Source organism: Drosophila ananassae, chromosome 2R, assembly GCF_017639315.1.
Source record: "Drosophila ananassae strain 14024-0371.13 chromosome 2R, ASM1763931v2, whole genome shotgun sequence".
Classification (NCBI taxonomy): domain Eukaryota; kingdom Metazoa; phylum Arthropoda; class Insecta; order Diptera; family Drosophilidae; genus Drosophila; species Drosophila ananassae.
Window position 1 is genome coordinate 23314906 of NC_057928.1, and position 19258 is coordinate 23334163.

At 40.4% G+C, this 19258-nt stretch overlaps 2 protein-coding genes across 3 annotated transcripts in view; one reads left to right on the forward strand and one right to left on the reverse strand.

The window, feature by feature from the left end:
- LOC6507766 (capon-like protein) overlaps positions 1 to 1247 on the reverse strand; it is a 44122-nt gene extending 42875 nt beyond the window's left edge. For both annotated transcript variants that reach the window (XM_014909984.3, XM_001956277.4), the window contains exon 1: positions 748 to 1247. The gene's annotated coding sequence lies outside the window, so the exon portion shown is untranslated. The remainder of the gene's footprint in view (positions 1 to 747) is intronic.
- Positions 1248 to 5169: 3922 nt separating this feature from the next.
- LOC6507284 lies at positions 5170 to 6923 on the forward strand. The gene is given in 2 exon segments (XM_001956276.3): positions 5170 to 6763; positions 6766 to 6923. Coding segments are annotated over 2 exon segments (1752 nt in total).
- Positions 6924 to 19258: the final 12335 nt, after the last annotated feature.

The following is a 19258-nucleotide window of genomic DNA, read 5'->3' on the forward strand; positions in this document are numbered from 1 at the left end:
CTATATAGTGCCACTATATTCACATGTTATTGTTGTGCAATAAATTATAAAAATAATAAACACGAATGTGTTGGCTGCTGTCGGTCTTTTGGCTTTTATCATATTTATTTTTTTTATTTTATATTATTTTTTGCTTTATTTTCGTCTCATTTTGGCACACATTCAATATTCGCATACATCACAAATACAGATACATTTACAGATACATTAACAGATACAGATACCGAAACAGATCTTAGCTGCAACCCAAAAAGTACGAGTATCTAGAACGCGTCGCGTAATCAGTTTTTTAGCTGCGATCTGCAAAAACTTTTCTTCGCTTTTTAGTTTACAGAGTCAGCACTTTATGGGGCTGAGATTATTATGAAATGATGCGAAACTTTCAATTTCTATGCGTGGGTGGGTCGAGTAGTTCCCCCACCGGCTCTCTCCTTCTTCCCGGAGTATATAGTTTCTTAAACACACACTAGCACTCCCAGACAACAAACACCTTAAAGTTTTTGTGGGTTTTTTTTTTTAGTCAGTTTGGTCGTTGGTGATTTCGAAAATTAACTGCCAATTCTTGGAAGCGGGCGCCGATGAAGACGACGCTTTTTTTCCCTGCCTATCCAACGCTCTCACAGCAGAATGTTAATAAACGCCGTTTGAGCTACGGATTTGGCCAAGAGAGTTGTTGGCCAGCGACTTGTTGCTATGTTTGTCTGTGGAATCTTTTTTTTTTTGTCTACTTCTTGAATATTAAATAACCTTTTTTCGCAAGTTGTGCTTTCCGCTTTCCTGGTTTATTGGCCCGAACCCGCAAATTACGATATTACTTTCGCACGGAGCGGAAACGCTTAGATTATGATCGGTTGGAACTTCACTTTCGTCACGAACATAAAATCCAGAATGCCGTTAAACCCGTTTTCAAGAATGCAACCCGCGACATAAGAATACCAATATGTTTATTGTAAAAATAAAAAAATCGTGTGCTTAGACTGTCGCCTGGCTTCGGTTTATTAATAAACAAATTTTTTTTCTTTTAACTTTTAACGGAAAATGAATCGAATTACGTGCGTGTGTAACGACGAAACCGATATTCAAAACCGTGTTTTTTTTTCTTCTTTGTATAAACAACAAAAAAGGCAACCGGTATGCAAGGAAGAGTTTTTCGAAATTTTCGTTTTTCGATGCGACGCCAGAAAAACGATGAAATTACGTATAGGCCTGTGTCTGACCACAAAGAACGCCGAACAACAACTGAGGGCCCGAAGCAGCAAAAGCAACAGAAAAGCACTGTGTTACTGGCCATACAGGGTGCTGCGGAAAAACCAGTTTACTGGGGGCTCTCTCTCTCTCTCTTTGTAATGGCACCCCCTTACTTGGCCCCCGTCGCAATGGCAGTCGGGTAATCGGCTGCCATACGGCTCTCTCTCTTTTAGACGAAAAGCGAAAGCCATCGGCCAATCAAAATCCACAAAATACACGTGCTCGTCGCTGGGAGTCTGGCAGGTGATGGACAGGGAGGTCTGGGGGGTGGCTGTGGACCAGCGTTTTAGCAAAATTTCTCTGTTTTGATTTCCGTGCCAGGCTCTCTCTTCAAGTAGCCAGAAGAAGATGGCCCAAAGTACCACAGGGTAAACATGGTCAAATAGTGTCAAACAATCTGAAGGAAGAATCCTTATGATATTTATTAAATTATGATAAATAATTACAAAAACTTTAGACACTTTTCAAGACTTAAGATCTAAAGTTTAATTCATTTTTAATATCATATAAAAGATAGTAATATAAGAACATATTTAGTAAGAAATGTTTAGTAAGAAATGATCTCTTTAGTTATTAAGGTTTCTAAGTTAAATCTATATTTAATTTTTAACAACCATTAAATGACACGGAAACAGTCTCAAACTTTATACAATATCATATCATTTCATATTCCAAAGAATTCAATAAAATTTTGTACCATTCTCTTGCCAAATTCCATAGAGTTCTAAATCACGATAATCCTTTTCCATTTATCTCAAGCCTAGTTCTAACTGACATTCCTTCTACAGAGACCTCACCACAAACCTAATAAATATGCCCAAATCAAGGTTGACAACTAAATTCTGTACATACCGAAAGTAACCGAATATATGGGGAAAGGCTTTTCAACCTGAGAGGCTTGTGTTTTGAGTCTTACAACTCATTCCGCTTGTATCCGCAAATATCCGCGCATAATTCAGCCCAACTCCGCCGGATATGAAGGCACGTGTGCGTGTGTGGGTGGTTTTTGGCAGGAATCGTATTCATGAGAAATATGCAAAAGCATGAAACCACAATCATATTGAGGGCAGACGACCCACACCTCAGAAGGATGACAAACAAGCGAAAACTCGATAAAGGATGCGGCCCGGTTGCCTGGCAAACCACTCGGAATACAGACAACGGAACAGAAGCTTAGTGGGCAAAAGGATATGCAAGGATAACTGTGACTCGGCTGGAATCGGTGACTCGGAGGAAATGCATTCGAACAGCGCCAACTGGGCAAATATTTGCAGTATTTTAATTACTTTTTTTTTCGATGGTCCAAAGTTTCTACAACAGAGCCACAGGAATAGAGATTGGAAATTAAAAGTGGCAAGGAACAAGTTCAAATTCCCGTCGCTATGCCCAGTCGCCCCGCCCGCTTTAGGTGGCCACTTTTTTAATTAAAAAGGCGAACAACTGAAAATGGCGTCCACAAAATGGCGTACAATTTCACAGCTTAACAGGGACAAACTTTTTGGCCGACTGGGCCAACTGACAAAACTTTAAATGCGAATGGCAGACATGACTAACACACGTGTGCCGGCACACAGATATTTTTGGGTATCTTTAAGGCCGCCACTCAAAAGCCGTTCAATCATGGCAAGCTCTCCCCTTTGGCCTGCGTCAGTTTTCACTTAACACATTTTCGAAGAATCTTAGGCAACCCTACTTAGGATTCGGTTTCAGGTTTCAAGTGGCACCAGCCTCAATGGGATATAAACTTTTTTTTCTCATATTTTTTTCGTAAAACTTTTCAACGAGTGGCACTTCAGGGGTGGGTGGATGAGCCCATCGAGTCAACAGCTTTAAAGCTGAATCAATTAATAACTTTTCACTCAAACATACGAGAGGCGCCTAAAAGCAGGCTCATTATTTTATGCATAAATTATATTACAAGAGGGCAAAAAATATAAAAAAAGCGAAACGCCAACGAAACTCATTTGACATAAAAATATACTGCACATGCTGGGCTACAAGATGTGAACTTGATAAGCTTCAGGATTCTTTTTTTTTTTTGGGGAAGCAGGATAAAACCAATAAATTTATTGTCGCAGGAATTGGGGCGCTGGCAGCTGCCGCTCTGAGCATGTTGCCCGTCTTTTGTGTTAACGCTTCGTTAAATCTGCGTTAATTTATGTGGGCGTGGCTGGGCTGTTGTGCCTCCGGGCCAAAAGCCAAATGACTTTGATAAACCAAATTGTCTTCTCCAGGACGGAGTCGTAGTCGTAGGCCGGTGAGTCGTAAAATGTATGCTAAGAAGGCTAAGGTACGATGGAAGGCAAATCAATCAGCAAGGCAAATAAATACAATTAATGTTACATTACGCATACGCCATGTTGCACAGCTGGAGTTTCTTTGCCATCGTTCTTTGGCATAAATTATGCCAAGCAACAATTCTTTGCAATTTTATGCATGTCAACGACAAAAAGGAGGAAAAAATAAAGCTTCTAGAATATATATATTTTTTTTCTTTCTGGGAACCCCACTATATGCAAAAACACGCACATCGCACTGAATGTTGGGGAATATGAATAAAAGAAAATCAAATATGAACTCGCGTGAAAATTAATGCGACACGCTTTTCAAGCCTTCTCCCAGTCGACACTCGACGCTCGACACTCAGAACTTGGGACTTGGGAGCCCAGAACTCGACTCAACGTTCAACATTTTCTCCTCATTTTTCTCGCTTTTGCACATTTAACTTGTTTAATTGGTGGAGAAGCAGCGCTAAAATGGAAGTGCAAACCTAGAAAATGTTCAGCCAGGAAGCGGAAATGGGAAATGGGGCAAAAAGTTGTTAAACAGCTTTGAGTTTTCCCCTTTTTGGGTTTGATTTTATGAAACCTATTTCATATGCATTTTAAATAATACATAATTCATGTCAGAGCAATTAGTGATTCTACCACAAAACAAAAATTGGAACCTGTTGAGGCCAGGTACTATATATCAATCAATGAATTCAATATATTTTGTTGGCCAACATCAACAAACTGAAACCGAGAACCAAGCTGAATGAATTGCAAACAGACTTAATAGAGTCAGGAGCATGTTTGTGAATTCAAATTCCTCTGAAAACATTGAAAGCAATTTGCTGAAGCAATTATAATCGTTCAAACACTCTAATGGCCAAGGACGGCCAGGACACAAATCATTTCGGAGAATTCACCTGGAAATGGAAGGAGCTCAAGCTCACTCAACCGTAAAGCTGGATAATACTCATATTTTTTAACCGGTCTTGGCATTTTGATTGGCAAGGAGTGCCACTATTTGGGTTGTAAATCGGTAAACTTTATGTTAATGGCACTTTCATTTATAATTCCTGGTAATTAGGAATTAGTTTTTAAACAAAAAGATTAAACTCTATACATCTCTATAGGCATTTGGTTCCTTGGGCTTAATTAGCCCAATTTGTCCTGCTTTGTTGGACATTAGCTTGGTTCTGGCCTGACTGATTTTCGTCAAAATACTCTCAGTTAATTGCTTTCCAGGCCCGGGTTCCCTTCGACTTAGAAAGCCTAATTAGAAATTATAATTTCATCCAGGCGTTTGATTAATTATGAGAAAGTAGCCTCATAATTAGAGTTTTCCACCTAATTGGATTTCAATTAGTGGCCAATAATGAGTTTATTTGGCAGTGATACTAACTAAATATATAATAATTTCTGAATTATAGTTAAAAAGTTTAAAATTATATCATTGAAAGAATATTCTTAAAGCCTAAATGGCTTTAGGCACTTTGCAGTCGTAAAACTTAATGGTAATTTTAGTAAATGGGAATATCCTGCCATTCCAAGACCATTAGCGGACCCTCAAATCATTTATAATCTCCACTAATTGCGGCTCAAACGCTTTATAAGTCCTGGACCCTGTCCGGCTGAAAGTTCATTCAGTGCGGAAATGTGGCAGCTGCTGTTACCAATTCTACTTCTGGCCAACGGCACCAATTGGTTGAACCCGATTCTGGCTAAAGGCTACAAGGATAAACCCTTCGATTCAGTTGTTTTACTGAAACATAGCCAAAGGGATTATGGAAAACTGCTTTTAAATTCTTCATGGCCTGTTTTAAACTTCAACGAAAAGATGAAATTTCTTTTTAAAGAATCCTTTAACTCGGATGTGCTGGTATTGGTTTTACAAACTGGAGATTCCCATTTGGATGATCAGCTATGGACGGCTCTGAACCGAAATCTTCTGAATATGCGAACTGCCAGGCTTTTGCTGGTAAGGAAATGGGAGGAGAAGCCATCCGATGAGCTGGCCAGAATCCCAGAGCACCTAAGATTCATGTATGTGGCAGTAATCGTCAGTGGAAATAGGGTATATCGCCTACAGCCCTATGCTCCGGAGAGATGGAAGCTGGTAGATCTCAATGAGGGGTGTATGCTACCCAGGATACGCAACTTTTATGGAAGATATATACTGACCCTGCCCGATCAGATGGAGCCACGATCGATTGCTTATCGAAACAACGAAACCGGAGAAATTCAAATGACTGGATATGTGTACAAGTTCCTTCGGGAGTTCATTCGAGTCTACAACTTTACATTCAAATGGGAGAGGCCCATTATACCTGGGGATCACATGACACTGTTCGTCCTGAGGAACATGACTCTCAACGGAACCATCAACATGCCTATTAGCTTGTGTGGCTTTGAACAAAGTACAAAGTTTGGAGTTTTCTCCATGGTCCTCGATATGGAAAAGTGGCTGGTAATGGTTCCGTGTGCCCATGAAATTTCAACAGCCCAGGTTTATTTGGAAGTGACTGGCGGAAGATTTCTGGCTGTCCTCGTCATTTTTTACTATTTATTCACCATCCTGGACACCTGCTTCGGACCCGTGATACTCCAAACTCCGGTTAATTGGTCGAATCTCGTGTTCAATGAGCGCATCATGTCCGGCATTATAGGACAGTCCTTCAGAATGAGTGCCACGAGAGCCACCAGCTCGAGGGTCACCAATGCGACACTGTTTTTCCTTGGAATGGTTCTGAGTAGCTTGTATGCCGCTCACCTGAAAACGTTGCTAACCAAACACCCGACATCGCGACAGATCTCCAATTTCGAGGAACTCAGAGACTCTCCAGTTAGTGTATTATTCGACGAAGCTGAACACTTTTATTTTGACAAATTTGAGAGTGGACGACCCATAGATGCTATACGTTCCAAAATGTCCTTTGTCGAATCCAAGGAATATCACCAACTCAAAAGGGGCACAAATATGTCACGGGCATTTTCCACCTTGGTGTCAGAATGGCAAATTGTGGCCAAGAAACAGGAGTTGTACAGACAGCCGGCCTATTGTTCCTTGCCAGGACTATGGATCATAAGCACAAATGTCCTTTTGACCGTGCCGATGCAGGCAAACTCAATTTACGAGGAACCACTCAACGGTCACATCAGTCGAGTTCAGGACGCAGGGCTCTTGGAGCACTGGAAGAAGCAAACCCTCCTCGAGATGGTCAACCTTAAAATTATTTCCCAAAAGGATCCTTTCCCTATGTAGCTTTTCGGGAGTTTAAAGTTGGAGATTTGTTTTGGATTTGGTGTTTACTGGGGATTTGTTTATTACTTTCATGTCTGGTGTTTCTCTGCGAACTAGTTGTTGCTTTTTGGATGAAAAAGTGCCGAATAAGGCCTGAAAATCAGTAGGAATTTGGGTTGAAAACTTTAAAGATTAAATGCCCCTGACTAACCCGCAAAAAAAAAGAAAAATAAAACAAAAACTTTACCCAAACTTGTCAAATGTGTCATAACCCGGAGGTCTGAACTCTCAACCCGTATACTTCCCAGGCAATATACCCGGCTAATGGGCTAATGCCGTTCCCCAACTTTGACATAAATCAAACATTTCACCAGATTGGGAATTACTTTCGAAAAATGTCACTACCGTTGCTGCTGCCGTTGGCATTGACGAGGTTTAAGCGTTTGTCACCGGATCGCACTTTTGTTTGTTTAGTTTTTGTTTTCGAGGCTTCAGTTTCGAGGCCGTACCATCCTCCCTTCCTATCCGTCCGTCAGACATTCAATCATCCGGGTCGGTTGCGGGATGTACGTTCATACGCCCCCATAATTGACGTTTTGCGCCAGAGTCTTTAAAGGAATGAGAACGGCAGAAAGGGCCCACAGACACAGACAGTAACAGGATTTGCCGCTTATTGGCGAGTTAACGGGCTCTTTATGATGCCAGGACATTAAGGGAGCAGACAGGATGTTTATGGCAAAATCGATGCAGAAAATGTTTTTTTTTTCTTATCGATGTAGAGGCAGAATATTAAAGCCATATCTGATCAAGATATGAATACATTTCAGCCAGGCAAACAAACACAATATTCATCCAATTTAAAGTACCACTTTTTTCCATGTAAAGTAGTTTATCCTCTCTTGGAAAAAAATAAAAATCAATTTACTGGCCTGCCCTGGCCTGGCCTGGCCAGGCTCTACTTTGCATGAATTTACAAAATAAAGCCACCACTCTGGGATCGCAAAATCGAATTATTGATGCACTGAAAGCAACCGGCATTTGGCGGAAAATTTTTAATTAAGCCTGAAAACCCAGTTCGTAAAACAAGCCCGTAACACTCAGTCCAGAACGTGGCTAGTTCGAAATGTCATGTAATGCAATATGCAAATTAGCGGCTACAAACCGACGCCCTGGCCCAAGCCCGGAGCAGAGCACTCCCCTAATTGAACCACATTTCGGGGCTAATTGCAACAACAGCCGAAAATTTCGGCATTGGCAAAAATGTTTCACATTGTTTTCTGCTTTTCAGCTGCAGGCTATCCAGGAGAGCCAGCCAGGAGGCAACATTTTGTACATTTCACGTCGGATAGATAGCCTGTCCAACCAATGCAGCCAAAAATCTGAAAAATTAAATGCCTTTTGTAAAATCACGTGAAATATTATCTGAGGGATTTAAAGTTATGTGATGCTTTTAAGTAGCTTAACGATTGTCCATTCTTGCGTGGGTGCGGGATATTCCCGGTTCCTATTTGTTGGGGTAGGATTAAAAGCATTGAAATTGTGAGCTAAAAAATACGCAAGGATAAAAACAATGGGCAGATTTTTCAATACAATTTATGGACAATCGGTATACAAATCCGTTAAGGTATTCCGCTCAAGAATCCGATCGATATTGGCAAAGATATAGCCTTCCGAGTGGGCCATAATGCCGCTCCATGGGTTTCCATCATTTTCAAAGGAGTCCCCCATAAAATTTCACTAAAAATCGAAAAAATATTTCGTTCCCAGATGTTGATGCAGTTTGGCGGATAATCCATATACAAACCGTTTAAGGTATTCCGCTCAAGAATCCGATCGATATTGGCAAAGATATAGCCTTCCGAGTGGGCCATAATGCCGCTCCATGGGATTTTCATCATTTTCGAAGGGGATCCCCCAGAAAATTTTACAAAAAATCTCAAAAATATTTTGTTCCCTGATTTTGATGGAATCTTGTGGGGAATCGATCCACAAATCGATTAAGGTATTCCTCTTAAGAATCCGATCACTATTGGCGAAGATATAGCTTTCCGATTGGGCCATAATGCCCCTCCATGGGATTTTCATCATTTTCGAAGGGGATCCCCCAGAAAATTTTACAAAAAATCTCAAAAATATTTTGTTCCCTGATTTTGATGGAATCTGATGGGGAATCGATCCACAAATCGATTAAGGTATTCCTCTCAAGAATCCGATCACTATTGGCGAAGATATAGCTTTCCGATTGGGCCATAATGCCCCTCCATGGGATTTTCATCATTTTCAAAGGGGATCCCCCAGAAAATTTTACAAAAAAATCTCAAAAATATTTTGTTCCCTGATTTTGATGGAATCTTGTGGGGAATCGATCCACAAATCGATTAAGGTATTCCGCTCAAGAATCCGATCGATATTGGCAAAGATATAGCCTTCCGAGTGGGCCATAATGCCGCTCCATGGGTTTCCATCATTTTCAAAGGAGTCCCCCATAAAATTTCACTAAAAATCGAAAAAATATTTCGTTCCCAGATTTTGATGCAGTTTGACGGAGAATCCATATACAAACCGTTTAAGGCATTCCGCTCAAGAATCCGATCGATATTGGCAAAGATATAGCCTTCCGAGTGGGCCATAATGCCGCTCCATGGGTTTCCATCATTTTCGAAGGGGACCCCCATAAAATTTCACTAAAAATCGAAAAAATATTTCGTTCCCAGATTTTGATGCAGTTTGACGAAGAATCCATATACAAACCGTTTAAGGTATTCCGCTCAAGAATCCGATCGATATTGGCAAAGATATAGCTGTCCGAGTGGGCCATAATACCATTCCATGGGCTTTCATCAAGACCCCCATAACATTTATCAAAAAATTTGAAAAATAATTTCCTCCAAAGTGTGAATGTCAATTAGTGGAGAATCGTTCTAAAAATCATAAATTGAGTTCTGTCGGAGATAAAGCCTGCGGAGTGGGTAATTATTCTTGCAATGCATTTGTGGAAGTTTTTGGAAGGGGTCCCTACAAAATATAACAAAAAATTTAATTAATTTATTTTTAATAATTATTCTTGCTGAATGAAACCATTTAATTCCATTGCACCATAGAGAGATGAAAAACAATTGTTAATTGTAATTATTGCAGCCACAAATTGGCCTCTGCGTTAAATTACTCCTGTTTCAAACCAGCAATTTCCTGTGAATCGCATTAAATGGCGACCCAATCGTTGTGGAACATACCACATGATGCACTAATTAACCTCAGCAATTAAATATTTAAAACTACGTATATGCAATGGCTGAATTTTAAGGCAGCTTTAATGTTTAATGTTCAAAGGAAAAGCATGTTATGCATTCCAAATGCTGTCGCAAAAACTTCCTTCGAGGCAACATTGTTGCCACAAGAGGAACAACTACATAAATTTTGTATGGAGGAAACTTCCGAGAACAGCAGGTGGGCGTGGACAGCGCCCAGGCTGTCAGGATTTAGAATTCGTTTGCATTTGTTTATGCAAATGGTCCTAGAATCAAACAAACTGACAGCCCTGACAAAAATTATGTGCCAACAGTAAATAATGTCAAACTTTGTTCGGCTAATTAGTCGTGAATTTTAACGCGCACTGTCATTTGCATAAATTTTGGCAAATATTCGGCTGGAAAAAGGCTCTGCGGTCGTTTGTTAATTTGCATTTGTTCTAATTATGAGCTCAAGCAATTAGCAGCCAAAAACTTTTCGAAGGCATGGCTGAGCCAAAACAATAAACGGGAAATCAAAACAAGCTTAGAGCAAACACCTCCTTCTATAATTTGAAAAGTGGATGGATAGGAGGACCCTGGAGCAGAGATCCCTTAGAGAAACTGTCAAAAACTCAATCAGAAAACTTTCATCTAAGCCGGATGGGTGGATGGGTGGAAAAAGTTATAGCCTTATTTTCCCATTCATCCCACCTTGGCTGGCATTATTAGCAAGTTCTATATGCAAATCAGTTCCAGGACAAAACTTTCAATGAAAGCAAAACAAGCCAAAGAGGTAGACAATGTTTACCTTACCCCACACCCCCAAAGGACATTACCAGTTATGCTTTCCTTCTTTAGTTTAGTTTTCTTTGGTTTTCCATCACAATGCGAAAGTAAGTAAAATTGATGAATGCTCTACTGACAATGGAGTGCCTCGGTTGTCATTGTCTCCTTGGGGCTTGGAGGCTAATAAATGAATGGGATTTTGCTGGCCAGGACTGCCCAGGACCATGCTGTGACATTTATCAAGTCTTTCATAAATTTTAAAGCCGCAAAGAGATACATATTTCTCCGTAACTTCAGGCCCAAATCCTCTGGCCTGTTCGGCATTCTTTTCTTCTGACCTATTGATTTGTCAAGGCCTGGATTTAATTCTGCACAGAAAATAAAATTGAATTAATTTTAGAAAAATATACATATTTTAAGATATTGCTTAACACTTTTTAGATCTTAAATGTTTAAACTTTTTATCTTAAAACTACCTTTAAATGTTATTGTGTCAAAACTTCCATTGGGACATTTTCTTTTGGTGATTTCTGGTCCTGGGTCTTGGCTTTTTTCCCTTCTTAGCCATAAATCAATCCAGGGCGAATTTTGAAAGCATTAAAAGCATTACAAAGAGCGTCATTTTGTGGTTGTTGTATTTCTTGCGTGCTGCTGCTTTTTCTGTCGCTGTCATGTCTTTGTCATGTTGAACAAAAGCCGCCATGGCGGCAGCCCAGTATTCACTGAATACGTATACGCCCTGTTGCCCAGGACTCACGAGCTGGATAGCAGGATATAGGGACCCAGACACATGCAAAGTGCGACAGTGCCAGGCAACCGAATGAATGCGAGAATGAATGACTGACTGAGTGAGTGAATGAATGAAATGTGTATGGGAAGGACCTAAGGCAATCTTTTGTCTGCCCGCCTGCCTTTCCTTTCGCCAGCCATTTGATTGTTTTCCATGTATATATTCTTCCTACTCCGAATCCTTCCCTACAAAATACACTACAAGAACAAAAGTCTTACACAATTCCGCAGAAAGCAATTATATAAGCACCTGTCTATTGTTGATTTTTCTCGGTGGACAACGGAGGAGAGGTATCCTTGAGGCATTTTTGCTCATTTATATGCATTCGGTCCGCAGGATACAAATAGTAGAAGCGTTACATTATCGTTTCATATACGGCAGAGGTCAGAAAATGTCGTTCTGCGAAGATTGGATTCCACACATTTCATTTGGGATGTGTTGCATGCAACATGTAGATACCGCAGGTTCTGGGCCAGAACCGAAACCAGCTTCATTTCGGTTTCGTTGGCGGGCAAAACAAGTTTGGCAGCTCTGGGCAACTGATAGATACACAGATACTTGAACAAAAGTGAGCTGAAATTCTTTGTCTGCAACCCCAGAGTTCATTGCCACGAGATTTCTGGAAGGGGAGGAAGAAGATTCTCCAGTAAAGTCACTTTCTCAGTCACTTTCTATTCCTAGCTCTGATTTTTCCTTCTCAATAAAAGCTTCTTCTGCTGACGTTCAAAAATGCATTTCTATCCCCTTTTGCCAAGAACTGTGAATTCAAATGCATAAATCGAATGCATTCGTGCGAATTAAATAAAATGCCAGCTGCCATTATCCCATATCGAACCCACATTTATGCTCTGGCGTATAAATTGATGGCTGTGGCTGCTGCATCATCGCAAATAAAACATTCATTGGATTGACATTTTAAAATGCTTTCCATGCACACGCTGCCACGCTGCCATGCTGCCATAGAAACGCATTCAATTCGGATTGAATTGGAAATTGAAAATGGTCGAAAATATGACAATGGAAAAAATGTATCTTTGCCATTTAAAGTGACATTGAGTGACCGCCACAACGGCGGAATAAACGAGAATAGAATTTTATTTTATGTTTTTTGATCCTAAATTCTAATTAGCCAAATGATGTTTTCAATTCAATTGCGGAAATGTTTGCATCATTGAATTTATCATGCTATTTGATGTAATAAATTGTGATGGAAAATGTTATTTTTCCCTTTTATAAGCTGGGCTTTTTTTCGAACTGAAAGTATTTCTATTTACGCAACTAATTAAAAATTCATTAGTTCAATTTAGCTTAACGTTTTCAGTTTTTTTGTATGGCGAGTTTGTTTAGTTAGTTAGTCAGGCTTAAATGGAAGGTAGTTTAATTATTTAACTGGCTGGGAAATCAATTTATAAGTGAGAATTTTTATTTAATTTCTTACCAAAAATACAGTGCCTTGTTTAAAGTTATCTTTACATTTTTAAAATACTTTATCTAATTCCAGAACATAATAGCTTACCACGATTTCCCTTCACATTAACCGCTTCATTACGTTCACATTCATCGCCCCCGACGTGACGTTTCAATTGGCCCCGTGTCAGGCCAAAGGACTACATAAATCCTTGGCGCTTAAACCCTGTCAGCCAGCTCTCCCCTTCTGGCCAAAAAAAAACTACAATGCTCGCACATATTCACATTCAGGCGAGAGTCGTAAGTCGGGAAATGCATCGCACGTACAAAAACCTCGCCGTAAAATGACGGCGAACTAGAAACGGCGGTAAAAAGTGTAAGAAAATCAGCAACTAAATGGTTGGGCGGAGGGAGTACGAGGGTGACCTGGCACATTTCGCTACTTAAAGCCACAAAAGCCACAAACACACACACAGATACAAACACACACACACACACACACTTACACCGTAAAGATGAGGCGACGTCTTTAGCACCGCCATTGTTGTTAATTTTGCAAAGGCTGCCAGGCAACTTTCCGCCGGAAACGGAAACTAGAAGCACTTGCTTGTTGCCTTACGTTCTAGCTAATGTATCCTTACACGACGTGTGTGTGTTGGTGGCACATTTACAGTTGAGTTATGAGCTCACATAAATAAAATGTCAGCGAGAAAATGGCTGGCAAAGTTTCTACGGAAATTGCCTGAACTACGTCGTTGACACAAAATTGAGCCAACAGCACTTTGACATTTGTTTTAGCTTTGTTTTCTCCATCTCCATCTCGGTATCACGTAATTCCTTGCACTTTCCCCTAAAATTGAATTAGAATATGTGGATAAGTCAGTGGCATAAACTGGGTTTGATGAACTGCTAAGCCGAGTGGAATTTCGCCAAAAGCCAGATGAACAGACAACAACATCGTGTAAGCCCATTAGGCCTGTCAAAATCAGGTTAAGTTGAGACCGGAAAAAAGGGTTGAGGGTCCGGGCCATAACCGCAGGCCAAAAAGTTTCACTTTTATTCTAAATTTATCTATAAAATATTTACATTTTATTGCAAGTTTTCGAGTGTCTGGCCGGATATATATTTAAATTTCACATTAATCCTAGAGGGAGGCCTGTTTAACCTTTCCAACCCAATTTGTTTGGCTTTCAGACCCTTTTTTTGGTGGTGGGATGGCGGAAGTAAATTGATTTTTGGGCTTTTGGCGATTTGAATAAAAATGCAAATGTCTAGACAGATTCGAGGGAAAGCAGTAAAGAAAATATTTGTCTTAAAGTGTAATCTATACTTTAAAGAGGTTCTAGGAGCACTCGACCGAATCCTTTTCCTTTTCGACCATGTAATGGTATTGTTTTTACACTGCACTTACTACCTTAAAAAAATGTATTCTTTGATATTTATTTGCCCTCTTTTGGGCTTCTTTTGGCCCGCTTTGCCGTTTTCAATTTACGTTAACAATAATTCAGCAAAACGCTCAAATGGCCAGCAATAAATTCGCAACATGAGGACGAAGGATTGCGGCCACCAACTCACCGACTCACTCTCGGGTATCCTTGCAATATTTATATATAAGTATACATATATAAAATGTAAACTTTTCCGTTTCACTTTATTTTATTTGCAGTTTATTGCACACAATGGCAATTTATGTTGCCAACGCCATTTCCAGCTAGAGAACATAAAGTGTGCAAACCGAAATATAAACCTATATATTCTGATATATATACTGAATATCCATGTGTTTGGGGGGTGTGTTTGGTGTATCCTTGGGGGTCATATGTTGGTCAGTGTAAAACAAATGCTGACAAGTGCAATTATCCCGGTTGTGCAACTGAAAGTGGGTTGCTTCCTCGGTAATGAATGTAATGCCAGCAAATGGCAGTGTAAGTGCGGTCAGTTCCACTCCGGATTCAGAATGTATTTTCTGCTTGCCAAATGGCCAATGGAAGGCGGTAAGAGGTCCTGATTCGTGTTAAGTCCCACGCGACATTTTGGCAAGAGCTTTATGGTTTCAACTTTCGTGCAAAAGGGATTTTCAAGGATTTAAATCTGGATGAATACCACTTTAGTGGAATGACATTTTTATCAAATTTACACCCACTTTCACTTTTAAATTTAATTTCCCATTAGCCTGTACCCCAGCCACCGTAGCACCTGCCAATCTACCACCTTGACACCCACTAGTTGCCCCACAATACTTAAATGTTAGCATCCATAAAAGTTGGCTACCGTTTTAGCGCCTGTCCTAAATGAATTTATGTCAACGGCACTTCATTTGAAGGCCCAAACAAAAGGAAAAGAAATGAAGAATAAACTCTAGTCACTCCCCAGTCTAATATTAGGGAACGTTGGAAGCCGCAACCCGACAAGTTTGCGTCTTGTGTCTGACATTAAATTAATTTGTTGCCTACAACTTTTGCCTTCAGCAAATAGTGCCCCTGGGTGGCCTTGCTACTTTTATTTCTCCCGCTACCGAAGCTACAATATACATGGAGCTCCAGACCTCCAGAGCTCCAGACCTTCTAGAACTCCAGTTAGGGGGCTACAGGAAACTTGTTAAAGACGAAAATAACAAGAAAAGTTTTAAATCATTCGCCCAGTGCCAATGTCGCAAAAGTTTGACTCGAAAAACAAAAAAAAAAACTAAAATGAAATCGGGGAAGGGCTCTCTATTGAATGGAAAAGAAAGGCATGTATGTTATGGGTTTTGTAGCTGCTGGCCTAGGCACTACATATATGTATACCATACCATATAGAGAGAACATCGAAAGCTATGACCCATGGAAGGCGTGTCAAGGTTGTGTGGGTTTGTACAACCAGAATTATGGCAACACAGCCGAGGGGAATCATTTGAGTCCTAAATCTTGGCCTTAATAGTCGACGCTTTGGGGAAATGTTTATTGCTGTTTGTACTTAGCCCGTATAACCCAAATTGATAACAAAAATAAACTTGGCCAGCTGTCCAGAGCAGCTAAAGATGCATTGGGAGAAAAGTTTCATTTGTGGTTATTTGGTAAGTCATGGGATAAGCAGAGATTATCAAAGAAGAGCTTGAAAAAATCGAGAAACATTTTATTTAAATCTATTGATAGTTTCTTTAATTCCAGGGCACTTAAAAGTCCATCAAACTGACACCGTTGAGTCATAGAAGTTACAACATCTGTATCATCACCTGCATCACTTTAACTTCCCTATCTGTTGCTACAAATTTCTGAGCCATTACCTTGGCCAATTTGTTGATCGTTTGCCTGGACTCTTGGAAATTTTTTGCCACTTCCGCAGTAGCACCACCCCTTTTTTTACACTGACAACAACTTCATTTAAAGCTCGACACTGCAGCGCAGTAAACCAATTACAAGTTCGAAGGGGATTGGAAAGGGTGTGCACACACAAAATGTGATTAGAGTGCAATGCCGGAGCGGAAACAGCAGCTGCTGCTCTGGCGTTTTCAACCCCCTTTTATAACTACGCCCCTGGAAACTGGAGGCTAGGAAAGTGAGTAAGAGGATAGAGGTGCTGTGGCGACGCCGCTCATTGCAGACACATAAACAATTTTACGAGCAAAATTTTATAAGCAACAAACGAGGATGGAAGCTTGTTAAATGATTTAGGACCAGTTCCAGGACCATGGTCCACTAACCGTAGAGTCCTGCCAGGATGCAGCCAATGTCCCGCGTCCCGCATCCTGCTGCTTCGTCTCCAACTGCAATATGCTATGACATGCACTTAAATCAATTTACTTGTGTCATTTGCTCGGGACGAATCTCTTTTTCAAACTGCACATAAAAGTTGGCCAAGGATACTATTAAATCGTGCGCATCGACGTCACTTGGTCCTTTGGTCCTTGCCGGTGGTTCTGGCCTTCTCTCAGTGCAGTGGCAGTAAATTAAATTTCACCCATAATAGACTTCTAACATCATGCACTTGAAGAAAGACAAAGAAAATCTTCAATTCTATTGAGAAACTTTACATATTTTATATGAGTGGATAGTTCTTGACTTTAACTTAAACTATCTTAAAATTTAAATGCCTTTTAACACTATTTAAATACATTTTCCAAGTGCAGCCTGGAAAGTCTAGGGAGTGGCAGTTGCAACTGGCAAAAGTTTTGCATATTTTCCGAGACCTCCCTTTTTGTTCTGAAATCTAAAAAACATTGTTGTCTTTGGAACGCATATAAGTAGATTGGGGTTTTTCTGTGCAGCTGCAGCTGCCACATTGGCCTTTTGTGTTTTATATAGCGGGTCAGTTTTCGCTGCCCCCTTTTGTGGCAGACACACTTTTTGCTTCCATTCTTTTTGTTTCCTGGCTGTCATGTGTTTTCCCATTACCAACTGCAACACTTCCTGCGCCATTGTCGGTTGACTTTTGCATACAGGACCACCATCGCACAGGACCCTCTTGATTTCTCGCTGCCAGGACTCAGACTCGTAGCAGCCCTGCCGCCGCAGTTCCTGGCACATTTTACACATTTTCCCGGGCACATTTAATTATGAGCACAATTTCCATTTGCATGCTGCAACATCCACAGAACAGTGGGAGAAAATGGGATTTTTATATTTTACATTTTTTAATCTTTACATTATTATACTTCATTAATCTTCAGAGCTATTGTGTTAGAATCTTTCAGACTCCAACAGAGTTACAACCATAATTTAATCAACCGAATGCTTTTCAAGACGATTAGTGTCGTTGAACCTCGTCGCGGAATGCAAAAGTGCAGTGGAGTGTAATGCTCGCACATCTGATTAATTACTAGCCGCACATTACGCATACGCACTGGCTACAAGATTGATGACACAGTTCCCACACCCGTGGACTCCTTTTTGATTGATTGCCCAACCCCCTCAAGTCCTGCCACTCATCATCAGCCATGCAAGTCGCACATCCTTTGGCTATTCATCAACAGCTGCTCGTCTAATCATGGCCAGAATGTTTTTATTTCCCTCTCCCTATATTTTTTTTTAATTTTTCCTATTTTCCGCTATTTGTTTGGCTTGGCATATGCCAGGATGCTTCTGTATTCTTTCTGTTTTTTTATTATTTTCATCTACTTGTCTTTCCGGGCACGTTGGGTCTCAACAATTGCGCTGTCTGGAAACATTTTTGGCATTTGCCACAACTATTTGCGACAGCTCGACGCCCCGAAACTTAAAGCTGACAAACTTCACGCTCAAAATGAGAATTTTTTCGTGTTCTAATTAGCATGCAAAGTTTTTCAAGGAAGTAAGAAAGGAAAGGAAATATAATTTAATATAATTTGGACGACTACAGTTTTCTTGGCCTTCATATGTATGCATGGCACGCGACGCCTTTCAAACTTGGTATTAAATTTCAAATTAAATTGCTATCTGCAATGCGATACACGCACATGCGTATGTGATATACATATATCCTTAACAAGGATGCTGCCTGCGAACATGTGTTAAAAATCTGCGTCGGCAGGAGTTGTCGCCATCACGTATACGTCACGTTGCCAACTACACGGCCAACTTGTCGATTTCATGCTGGGCTTTAATGGAAACTGGGAATCTGCGTCCTTCGGCTTTAAAGTAAAGTCCAACAAGAAATAACGCATACGCCGTGAGGTGCACCAGCCTGTTGTGATAAAAATAAACTTCAAACATTAATTTGAGCCTGCTGGCATGCCTATATGTGTGAAAACGGAGGAGACAGGATTTTCATGCATAAATCTCTTTTAACTAATCAGCCGCCTTCTGGGGTTAGCCGGAAAGCAAGTGCCATAAAGTAAAAAGTTTAAACAGCACTCGAACTTCATAAATTGCCCGAAACTCGCTAAGGATAACAGCCTTATACGGTGGCTGTCAAAATAAATATAATAAAGCGAGAAAACGTTGTCAGCATTTTGGGGAGTGGGAGTGGGAGTGGAAGGAAGCACACAACTCCAGGATAAGGCATGCAAAGTAAGAAACACAAAAAAAAAGAAAAACAGGAAGGAAAACTGGGAAATGTCAAAATATTTAACAACAAGCCCATCACCATCATCATCATCAGCAGGAGCATTGAAATGCCTGCCAAGGTGCAAATTCAATAAAGATAAAAAGTTGTTCAGGGCCAAAGTCCTTTCTGGTGGGCACCCCGCTCTCCCCCAGGATAACCTTATCGAGTCCTTGTCACGCCCCAAACGTTGTCTTCGAACATTTGCGTACGGGCCATGGGAATTATTAAAAATTTGGCCTTTGTGGGGCATAAAATTCTGAAATTGTTCCTGCCAAAAAATACAAAA